The 12,305-nt window shown below is 46.0% G+C and overlaps 1 protein-coding gene across 1 annotated transcript in view; it reads right to left on the minus strand.

The window, feature by feature from the left end:
- LOC124720199 overlaps positions 1–12,305 on the minus strand; it is a 1,401,865-nt gene that overhangs the window by 1,309,578 nt on the left and 79,982 nt on the right. The window contains exon 2 of the mRNA XM_047245522.1: positions 1,261–4,556. Within this exon, the coding sequence (XP_047101478.1) occupies positions 1,261–1,654 (394 nt within the window). The 5' untranslated portion in view covers positions 1,655–4,556. The remainder of the gene's footprint in view (positions 1–1,260; positions 4,557–12,305) is intronic.

Genomic DNA, 12,305 nt, shown 5'->3' on the forward strand with positions numbered 1-12,305 from the left:
AGTTCTAATCATTCCAGATTTTCTAATCAGTTACACTTTTATTTTTATATATTCTATAGTTTGACGCATTATTGTGTTTTTGATTGTTTCTTTATACAATAAACTGTGTGCTTTCGAAAACTGAATGTATTTTTAGATAAGCTATTTTGGGAAAAGAATTCCCATTGAAAGTAGAAAAAACATTTCCATAAAAGTAGTTAGAAATAGAGATGCAAAATTATTAAAAACATAAAATTAAATTGTTTTCAGGAAGTAGTCGAAACTGGGTAGTTGAAAGTAATGTGAAGTGATTTTCGTACCTATATGATTTTAAAACAGAGGAATATAATCCAGGTTCATTAACAAATACTGAAGATTTTTCATTACCTTCTTACCTTGTCTGGGGGACGTGGTTTTAACCTCCAAATTTTTTTAGGATCATCCACATCTATATTTTTTCGAATTGCTTGGTTTGTATCTATATTCTAAAACTTCGTGGATCCGCTCAGATGTTTTGAAATTTCATAATGAATGAAGCATAAAATGTCGTTTTTTAATCGAAATATCTTTTTGGTTTAACAAAGCAATCTATGTATCTTTGAACCACCCACCTACATTTAATTGATGATTAAATTACCATGAAATTAACGCCCTTAGCTGCTTACAGGCGTTGACATACGTCAACGGCGACAAAAGAAAATGTGTGCCCCGACCGGGACTAACTCGAGATCTCCCGGTCAGGGCACACATTTTCATCTGCCCCGTTGACGTATATCAACGCCTGTAAGCAGCTAAGGGTTGTATTTCACAGTAATTTCATTCTAATGAGCTGCATGGTCACCGATGGTATCTGTTCTTTCGGATATGTCCGAAAGAACAAATACCATCTTAGTATATAATTGATAATTCTTTTGCTGAATAAAACCATTTCATTTATTTACTTTCACCTTTTACAAGAAATTATACTAAATTCATTTTCTTGCTTTCAGATTTTAGAAAGTATAGGGAATTTGGGCTGAAAAAAATATATTATAGCAGCTAAATTCTGTATGTTCTGGCTAACTTTGGTGAAATAGCAAACGAACTCACGAGTGAGCTAGTGAGCCATAACATCCAGAATTTAGCTGCCCCCGGAGGAGCCCCCGGAGGAGTTGGCATGGTATAGGTGGGCACTCGTGGCGGATAAACGGCATGCTTAGGAGAGAGTGACACTGGTAGGACAGCGGTAGTTCGGCTAATACTGTCTAGTTGTGTGTGCAGTGGCTGAACACTCTTACTCACCGGCGTGGGGCGGCGCCTCATTGGCGTGGGCGTCTCCGGCCCACTCCGAGACCCGGCGCCCCTCCAGGATGGGCCGCAGGCAGGGCGAGCGCAGCTCGTGCTTGGGCAGGCGGTTCACGTGGCTCAGGAAGTAGTGCTCGAACCAGGCCAGGTCCACGTCATTGGTGGGTCCCGAACCGGGCCCGTGCAGCAGCTCCTTCAGCGCCGCCAGCGACGTGATGGTGTTGTAGCTGCTGCTCGACTGCGACGAGTCGTCGTCGTCGGCCGAGGGCGACGGCGGGGGCGACGGCGACGGCGAAGAGTCGTCCGGCGCGGCCAGCGGCGCCGGACCTGCGGCCGGCGCCTTCTTCGAACCCTTGGCGCCGGGTTCCTGAGCGGGATTCTTTGGCGGCATCGTTCGATCCGAGGGGTTCGGCAGGCAGGGAACTCCGAATTGGGCTTCCAGGTTCTCGGCAGCGCTCGGGGGCTCGCCACAGATCAGATACTACCGACTATCCGCGCCAGTTGCTCTTTACCGACACAGGAGCTTTGGGTACGTGGTGTAAGGTACACGCACTGTAATTAGGTGGCAGTCGCTCTAGAAATAGTTGGGCCTTTCACGAGCCTGGAACTGAGCTACCGCCACAGCTAGACACCGTGCACAGTAGTCCAACTGGATCTGCCCCAGGGAAGCGTGCTTCAGGAAACGGTAGTGCCGGGACGCAGCTCCGCACTCTAGCGACAGGCAGGAAAGTCTCCCCAGTGAATCAGGCAGTCTGTAGCGGCAGCAGTAGTCTTCAACGTTCCCCCACTGTCAGCTGTCTTCAGAGGTCTGCACAGAGAGAGGAGACTTGGAGAGTGGCAGGCACGATTCGCCGATCTGGAACGACATTTGGCCCGAGTGCCGAGGTCGATGGCTGACACTGCGAGGGTCGAGACAGCTTACTAACCGCAACTGGGGAGTTCAGGGTGCTACCACACTAATAAGAAACACTGTCCACTCTTAAGAAGGCTACCAAACCAGCTGCCCTGTCGTGCACCTTTGACAGTGTACGAGAAGTGAGTTGGTTGCGGAGTTTCAGTAGAGGAACATTTATCACAGCTCCCGTATCTCCCTCTGTCTGAAGCACTTGCAGATCTCTATCTACACTATTAAGTACTCAGTTCGGAAGTGTATCTGTACCACACCTGCGAGCACAGCACTTTCTCCGCAGAAATCTGTGGTCTACAATTCCACCAGCAATTGATTTTAAGAAATTACTATTTAAGTACTTCACTTTGTCAGTCCTCTAGTATCTCCTAGCCTCGCCCCGACGAATACGAAGACACCGACACCAGATGTCAGACGCACACAAGTGTTTTTATGAGCCTCGGAAGCTTGAATATTTAGTCGTCATCCGAGATCCTACCACACTCCACAGAGTGTCAAGTGGAAGACAAGTATTAGGCCACTTGTAACTTTCAAGAGCAGAAAAATTCGTTGCACGAGTCCAGTGGTTAATCAATTCCACGACGTTCTCTACACCCCGCGATTAAGTACACAGTAACTTGCCGATGGTCAAAATGGTTATCTTTACACTCTTCCACACCACAATTCCAATTTGAATTATGTCCCGCTAAATTTTCAACGTTTGCCGAATGTAAGCAGGAAGGCCTTTATCTTGCGGAGAACTGTGACGAAAAATCGCTCCTGCTGTAAGAGTATCTTTCTTTTTGAGTACCCAAATTACAAGGAATAATACTAGGCCGTAACTAATCGGTATATTAACGTACATATACTTTATTCCACTATTTTAAGTACTGAACCAACGTAAATACTTGTTTGTACTGAGATACCGCCTACTGATGACGAAAACGAGATTAATCTTTTAAGTACTTGTTTACAGACCAGGAAAATGTTTTCTGATACACTTCTGGTAAGAATATATACTTTTTCTTGCAAGCCGTTTGATTAAGTGTGCACGCCAATTACCAGTCAAATACAGCTAGACTATTACTATCTCAATGTGTGAGTGTGCAAGTGCCAAAGACTAAGTGGGCGTAGATAAATATGCTATGTGAGTACAGACTTTGCACATCTACTATAGACGTGGCTGAATATGAAATATTACTAATTTTCCTAGCGAACAGTTAACGCTCAATATGCAGACAAACCGCATTCAAAAAACCTTTGACTAGTTTCCAACTAGTTTAAAGTACCCCTTTTTGTACTTTTATTGTGACTGATGCTATCAGACACAGACGAGAATGTTTAAGTACTGTCTTGAACCGCTGAACTTTAAGGCAACTTTCTTGGCTTTTTCCTTCTACTCGCCTATCCCTGCGTCGATTCTTCGTTGTCTGAAAATTCCAATATCAAACGCCACTGATCCCAAATAAAACGTTTCCTATTCACAATTTCTGGTTTTTACAGTTGCAAGGCAAGCTCCTCTTATTGCTATCGAGTATCACAAAAAATCTTAGCTCCTGAATCGAAACCATCAGGCCCGGGAACAATTTTTATTTAAAATTAGATAATAAAGTACGATTACAAAATACACAGCGACACTACCAAAAACACAATGCTCAATATAGCGACACGCGCGAAAAAACTTTTCCAAAAAATCTCGCGAGAGGAAAAATCGATTTGACTTGCGTATTCAACGATTGACTTTGGTGTATAAAACCGAAGCAATTAAAATTCTCTCGGCAGCGTTTCTTTTCCCACTTTGACAGGCCGCAGAGGGTAACGACAGCTCACATCGCGGTGGGGGGGAAAAAAAAAATTAAAAATCTGGCACTTGCAAATGTATGTGAGTCCTTTTAAGTACACTTGTGAGAAAACTGAGAGAAACGTGCGCGTGGACGCTTTGCCTAATAGAGCGAAGCGTGTATTTTGAAGCGCACACACTCAGGACCTCCGCAATACTGTCTGAGGCGGCGATCTGTCTTATCTTCCACCTACGGTCTACTTGGTGTGAACTGTCGCTTCAGAACATTATAGCTACGACTAAGCCAGCAACTACTGGGCACTTCGAAGATTACGCTACTACCTTCCTTCCCCTTTGCTATTCTTACTCAACTGAGATTCCCTCACTTTGCCACCATTTGTACTTTCGCTTGCACACGTACACACCAAGTAAGGGCGTGTGACGAAAAAATTAAACGCGCTACAAAAATAGGGGGTGATCACAGAAGAGCGATTTTTCTCGTCTAGTCTCCAATTACTGAGTCAGTCTTTCCGTCACTACTACTTTCTTCGTGTGGCCGTTACTCGCTTGCTGCTTGCGCCACGTCCCGTATCTTCGTGCCGTGCTGTCTCCTTATGCGGTAGATATCTGAAACAAGAGAAAATGCCATCAGAGAGCGCAAATCCAAAACGCAGCCAGTAGAAGAAGCACACACTAGCTCACTTTGCCAACACTGAGTCACACACTGATAATTGAGAACAGTATAAATCATTAACACCCCCACCAATCATTAAACAAGCCAATTCCCACATGTGAAACAGCTTCGAATATCAGATAACTTCGCAAATGAGTTAACGTTCTGAATATATGACAAACACTTAAGACCTTGATGAAATTACAATGAAATCCGGACCATTAGCTGCTTACAGGCGTTGATATTCGAGGGTTGGAACTTTAATAGTGGCAACTACACTACTGCCCATTAAAATTGCTGCCCCAAAAAGAAATGCAGATGACAAACGGGTATTCATTGGACAAATATATTATACTAGAACTGACATGTGATTACATTTCCACGCAATTTGGGTGCATAGATCCTGAGAAATCAGTACCCAGAACAACCACCTCTGGCCGTAATAACGGCCTCGATACGCAGGTACAGCTGCCCGTGCAGCTTCAACACGATACCACAGTTCATCGAGAGTAGTGACTGGCGTATTGTGACGAGCCAGTTGATCGACCACCATTGACCAGACGTTTTCAGTTGGTGACAGATCTGGAGAATGTGCTGGCCAGGGCAGCAGTCCAACATTTTCTGTATCCAGAATGGCCCGTACAGGACCTGCAACATGCGGTCGTGCATTATCCTGCTGAAATGTAAGGTTTCGCAGGGATCGAATGAAGGGTAGAGCCACGGGTCGTAACACATCTGAAATGTAACGTCCACTGTTCAAAGTGCCGTCAATGCGAACAAGGGGTGACCGAGACGTGTAACCAATTGCACCCCATACCATCACGCCGGGTGATACGCCAGTATGGCGATGACGAATACACGCTTCCAATGTGAGTTCACCGCGATGTCGCCAAACACGGATGCGACCATCGTGATGCTGTAAACAGAACCTGGATTCATCCGAAAAAATGACGTTTTGCCATTCGTGCACCCAGGTTCGTCATCATCGAGTATACCATCGCAGGCGCTCTCCGAGCTGATAGTCCGTGCTGCTGCAAACGTCGTCGAACTGTTCGTGCAGACGGTTGTCGTCTTGCAAACGTCCCCATCTGTTGACTCGGGGATCGAGACGTGGCTGCACGATCCGTTACAGCCGTGCGGATAAGATGCCTGTCATCTCGACTCCTAGTGATACGAGGCCGTTGGGATACAGCACGGCGTTCCGTATTACCCTCCTGAACCCACCGATTCCATATTCTGCTAACAGTCATTGGATCTCGACCGACGCGAGCAGCAATGTCGCGATACGATAAACCGCAATCGCGATAGGCTGGAATCCGACCTTTATCAAAGTCGGAAACGTGATGGTACGCATTTCTCCTCCTTACACGGGGCATCACAACAACGTTTCACCGGGCAACGCCGGTCAACTGCTGTTTGTGTATGAGAAATCGGTTGGAAACTTCCTTCATGTCGGCACGTTGTAGGTGTCGCCACCGGCGCCAACCTTGTGTGAATGCTCTGAAAAACTAATCATTTGCACATCACAGCATCTTCTTCCTGTCGCTTAAATTTCGCGTATGTAGCACGTTCTCTTCGTGGTGTAGCCATTTTAATGGCGAGTAGTGTATTTGTTTACAGCTCTTACAAAATAGATACGTGTTTCGAAGTTTTACTGAGACAGTAGTCACCAGCATTGTGTATGACCCGTTGCCAGCGATGTGGAAGTCGTAGGATTCTCTCAGCAGTGCCAGTTGTGTTGACAGTTCGAGCGGCGCGGTCTACTGCCCGACGAATTTGTAGAAGTTCTGAAGCGAATGCAGTGAAGTGTTTCCTTCAGTTTAGAAATCAATTTGAACTCACGAGGGCTTAAGTCAGGTGGGTGCAGTAGGTGGTATAGCACTTGACAGCACGATCTGTCAAACACATCAGTAGCATCTTACACATGTGTGCTTGAGCATTGTCCTGCGAAATTATAGTCAGGTCCTGCAGAAAGTGTCGTCACTTTTGTGTCTACGCTGTTCATTTTTGGATCACAACCTATTACCAGCTTACGAGGTGCATTCAAGTTCTAAGGCCTCCGATTTTTTTCTAACAAACTACTCGCCCGAAATCGATGAAACTGGCCTTACTTCTCGACGTAATCGCCCTGCAGACGTACATATTTTTCACAACGCTGACGCCGCGATTCCGTGGCAGCGGCGAAGGCTTCTTTAGGAGTCTGTTTTGACCACTGGAAAATCGCTGAGGCAATAGCAGCACGGCTGGTGAATGTGCGGCCACGGAGAGTGTCTTTCTTTGTTGGAAAAAGCCAAAAGTCACTAGGAGCCAGGTCAGGTGAGTAGGGAGCATGAGGAATCACTTCAAAGTTGTTATCACGAAGAAACTGTTGCGTAACGTTAGCTCGATGTGCGGGTGCGTTGTCTCGGTGAAACAGCACACACGCAGCCCTTCCCGGACGTTTTTGTGCAGTGCAGGAAGGAATTTGTTCTTCGAAACATTTTCGTAGGATGCACCTGTTACCGTAGTGCCCTTTGGAACGCAATGGGTAAGTATTACGCCCTCGCTGTCCCAGAACATGGACACCATTTTTTCAGCACTTGCGGTTACCCGAAATTTTTTTGGTGGCGGTGAATCTGTGTGCTTCCATTGAGCTGACTGGCGCTTTGTTTCTGGATTGAAAAATGGCATCCACGTCTCATCCATTGTCACAACTGACGAAAAGAAAGTCTCATTCGTGCTGTCGCTGCGCGTCAACATTGCTCGGCAACGTGCCACACGGGCAGCCGTGTGGTCGTCCGTCAGCATTCGTGGCACCCACCTGGATGACACTTTTCACATTTTCAGGTCGTCGTGCAGGATTGTGTGCACAGAACCCACAGAAATGCCAACTCTGGAGGCCGTCTGTTCAACAGTCATTCAGCGATCCCCCAAAACAATTCTCTACACTTTCTCGATCGTGTCGTCAGACCGGCTTGTGTGAGCCTGAGGTTGTTTCGGTTTGTTGTCACACGATGTTCTGCCTTCATTAAACTGTCGCACCCAGGAACGCACTTTCGACACATCCGTAACTCCGTCACCACATGTCTCCAACTTTCGATGAATTTCAGTTGGTTTCACACCACGCAAATCCAGAAAACGAATGATTGCACGTTGTTCAAGTAAGGAAAACGTCGCCATTTAAAGTACTGAAAACAGTTCTCATTCTCGCCGCTGGAGGTAAAATTCCATCTGCCGTACGGTGCTGCCATCTCTGGGACGTATTGACAATGAACGCGGCCTCATTTTAAAACAATGTGCATGATTCTCTTTCCAGTCCGGAGGAAAAAATCGGAGGCCTTAGAACTTGAATGCACCTCGTAGAAGTGATGACACTTTCTGCAGGACCTGACAATCTTTCGCAGGTCAGAGTGGCCGAGCGGTTCTAGGCGCTACCGTCTGGAACCGCGCGCCCGCTACAGTCGCAGGTTCGAATCCTGCCTCGGTTGTGGATGTGTGTGATGTCCTTAGGTTAGTTAGGTTTGAGTAGTTCTAAGTTCTAGGGGACTGATGACCTCAGCAGTTAAGTCCCATAGTGCTCAGAGCCATTAAACCATTTTTTTAAACACTTCCCGGCATTCGCTTCAGAACTGCTACAAATTCGTCGGGCAGTAGACCGCGCCGCTCGAACTGTCAACACAACTGCCACCGCTGAGAGAATCCTACGACTTCCACATCGCTGGCAACCGGTAACACACAACGCTGGTGACTATTTTGGAGGTCAGTAAAACCTTGAAACACGTACGTATTTTATTGTTGTGGTCTTCAGTCCTGAGACTGGTTTGACGCATCTCTCCATGCTACCCTATCCTGTGCAAGCTTCTCCATCTCGCAGTACCTACTGCAGCCTACATCCTTATGAATCCGCTTAGTGTATTCATCTCTTGGTCTCCCTCTACGATTTGTACCCTCCACGCTGCCCTCCAACACTAAATTGGTGAGCCCTTCATGCCTCATAACATATCCTACATGTCCTACATGTGTATTCTGTACGAGCTGTAAGGAAATAGTTGCCACTATTAAAGCCGCAATCCTCATATCAACGGGTACAGGTGAAAATGTGTGGCCGGACTCGAACCTAGGATCTGCTTACATGGCAGACGCTTCATGTCGGTTGGCGCACACATTTTCAATTATGCCCGTTGGTATATTAAACATGTCCGAAACAACAGATAAAATCTCCATGTAGATAAGGCTTATCAGCCAATGATCTTCAGTGCGGATGCACTCACATTGCTCAAACTCTTGTGGGAATCGGTAGATTGACTGACTCTAGTGATGAGCATAGTATCAGGGGCACTACAAATGTAGTGTGCGGACAGTAAGTTGGAAGTCTGGTGCCACTATCAAGTCCCTGAAGTCGCACTATCCTCTGTGTCCTCCGTGGCTCAGTCACGTATTTTGTTAAAAAGAAGTCGGATAGATTGTCGCACAGGTGAGAAAATGGTAGGTATCGAAATAGACGACAGAGGGATAGAGAAACAATTAAAATCGCTCAAAGGAGGAAAGGCCGCTGGACCTGAAGGGTACCAGTTCGATTTCACACAGAGTACGCGAAGGAACTTGCCCCCTTCTTGCAGCGGTGTACCGTAGGTCTCTAGAAGAGCGTAGCGTTCCAAAGGATTGGAAAAGGGCACAGGTCATCCCCATTTTCAAGAAGAGACGTCGAACAGATGTGCAAAACTATAGACCTATATCTCTAACGTCGATCAGTTGTAGAATTTTGGAACACGTAGTGTGTTCGAGTATAATGACTTTTCTGGAGAAAAATCTACTCTGTAGGAATCAGCATGGGTTTCGAAAAAGACGGTCATGTGAAACCCAGCTAGCGCTATTCGTCCACGAGACTCAGAGGGCCATAGGCACGGGTTCCCAGGTAGATGCCGTGTTTCTCGACTTCCGCAAGGCGTTCGATACAGTTCCCCACAGTCGTTTAATGAACAAAGTAAGAGCATATGGACTATCAGACCAATTGTATGATGGGACTGAAGAGTTCCTAGATAACAGAACGCAGCATGTCATTCTCAATGGAGAGAAGTCTTCTGAAGTAAGAGTGATTTCAGGGGAGTGTCGTAGGACCGTTGCTATTCACAACATACATAAATGACCTTGTGGATGACATCGGAAGTTCACTGAGGCTTTTTGCGGATGATGATGTGGTATATCGAGAGGTTGTAACAATGGAAAATTGTACTGAAATGCAGGAGGATCTGCAGCGAATTGACGCATGGTGCAGGGAATGGCAATTGAATCTCAATGTAGACAAGTGTAATGTGCTGCGAATACACAGAAAGATAGATCCTTTATCATTTAGCTACAAAATAGCAGGCCAGCAACTGGAAGCAGTTAATTCCATAAATTTTCTAGGAGTAGGGATTAGGAGTAATTTAAAATGGAATGACCATACAAAATTGACGAGACAGATTCATTGGAAGAATCCTAAGGAAATGCAATCAACACTAAGGAAGTAGGTTACAGTACGCTTGTTCGCCCACTGCTTGAATACTGCTCAGCAGTGTGGGATCCGTACCTGATAGGGTTGATAGAAGAGATAGAGAAGATCCAACGGAGAGCAGCGCGCTTCGTTACAGAATCATTTAGTAATCGCAAAAGCGTTACGGAGATGATAGATAAACTCCAGTGGAAGACTCTGCACGAGAGACGCTCAGTAGCTCGGTACGGGCTTTTGTTGAAGTTTCGAGAACATACCTCCACCGAGGAGTCGAGGAGTATATTGCTCGCTCCTACGTATACCTCGCGAAGAGACCGTGTGGATAAAATCAGAGAGATTAGGGCCCACACAGAGGCATACCGACAATCTTTCTTTCAACGAACAATACGAGACTGGAATAGAAGGGAGAATTGATAGAGGTACTCAAGGTACCCTCCGCCACGCACCGTCGGGTGGCTTGCGGATGTAGATGTAGATGTCCCCGTTGATATTTATCAACGCCTGGAAGCAGATAATTTCATTCTTCGAGCGTTGCAAAATCACCAATGGTGTCTGTTCTTTCAGACACGTCCAAAAGATGGTTCGAGACACGAACCTACGTGCACCGAGATGACAGAAGTCTTAAGGGAATCCTAATACCGGGTCTTTTGCCCAGCTAAGTGCACCAACTCATACGTGGCATTGACTCAAGGACTCAAATAGTTTCAAGTTCCCTGCAGAAATACTGAGTGATGCTGCCTGTACAGCTGTCCATAGTTGTCCAAGTGCTGCCGATGCACGACTTCCTACACGAACTGGCCTCTATTGTGTCCCATAAATGGGATTCACGTCGGGCGAACTGGGTGGACAAACCATTCGCTCGAATTGTCCACAATGTTCAGGGCGACTGCCATAGAGTAAATACCTCTGGAGTGAGCATTCACATGCTCAGAACATATTTTGTGTTGTCAAGATACACTGCCGGCCTGGTCACGTGTTCTCGGGACGTCTTGTGTTTGTCCGTATAGCGCCCTGTATATTTAGGATGTCGCTACATCCCTAATACAGACGGATTCTTTTCGTACGTGTCGCGGATTATTTATATATGGTACGCAGATATTTTAACACTATCCATTTGATACAGGGAATAAACCAGCTGCGTAACTTTCAAGGGAAAGTGATATTACATCCTAATTCTTTGCGACAGATGTCACAGTTCAGAATCACTCGAGTTTTGGTAGTTTTCGATATGATACGGCATTTTATACGGGGAGGCTTGCGTGCCTCAGCGATACAGATGGCCGTACCGTAGGTGCAACCACAACGGAGGGGTATCTGTTGAGAGGCCAGACAAACATGTGGTTCCTGAAGCGGGGCAGCAGCCTTTTCAGTAGTTGCTGGGGCAACAGTCTGGATGATTGACTGATCTCGCCTTGTAACACTAACCAAAACGGCCTTGCTGTGCTAGTACTGCGAACGGCTGAAAGCAAGGGGAAACTACAGCCGTAATTCTTCCCGAGGGCATGCAGCTTTACTGTATGGTTAGATGATGATGGCGTCCTCTTGGGTAAATATTCCGGAGGTAAAATAGTCCCCCATTCGGATCTCCGGGCGGGGACTACTCAAGAGGATGTCGTTATCAGGAGAAAGAAAACTGGCGTTCTACGGATCGGAGCGTGGAATGTCAGATCCCTTAATCGGGCAGGTAGGTTAGAAAATTTAAAAAGGGAAATGGATAGGTTTAAGTTAGATATAGTGGGAATTAGTGAAGTTCGGTGGCAGGAGGAACAAGACTTCTGGTCAGGTGACTACAGGGTTATAAACACAAAATCAAATAGGGTTAATGCAGGAGTAGGTTTAATAATGAATAGGAAAATAGGAATGCGGGTAAGCTACTACAAACAGCATAGTGAACGCATTATTGTGGCCAAGATAGATACGAAGCCCACACCTACTACAGTAGTACAAGTTTATATGCCAACTAGCTCTGCAGATGAAGAAATTGAAGAAATGTATCATGAAATAAAATAAATTATTCAGATAGTGAAGGGAGACGAAAATTTAATAGTCATGGGTGACTGGAATTCGAGTGTAGGAACAGGGAGAGAAAGAAACATAGTAGGTGAATATGGATTGGGGCTAAGAAATGAAAGAGGAAGCCGCCTGGTAGAATTTTGCACAGAGCACAACTTAATCATAGCTAACACTTGGTTCAAGTATGATAAAAGAAGGTTGTATACATCGAAGAATGCTG

Source organism: Schistocerca piceifrons, chromosome 11 (assembly GCF_021461385.2).
Source record: "Schistocerca piceifrons isolate TAMUIC-IGC-003096 chromosome 11, iqSchPice1.1, whole genome shotgun sequence".
Lineage (NCBI taxonomy): Eukaryota > Metazoa > Arthropoda > Insecta > Orthoptera > Acrididae > Schistocerca > Schistocerca piceifrons.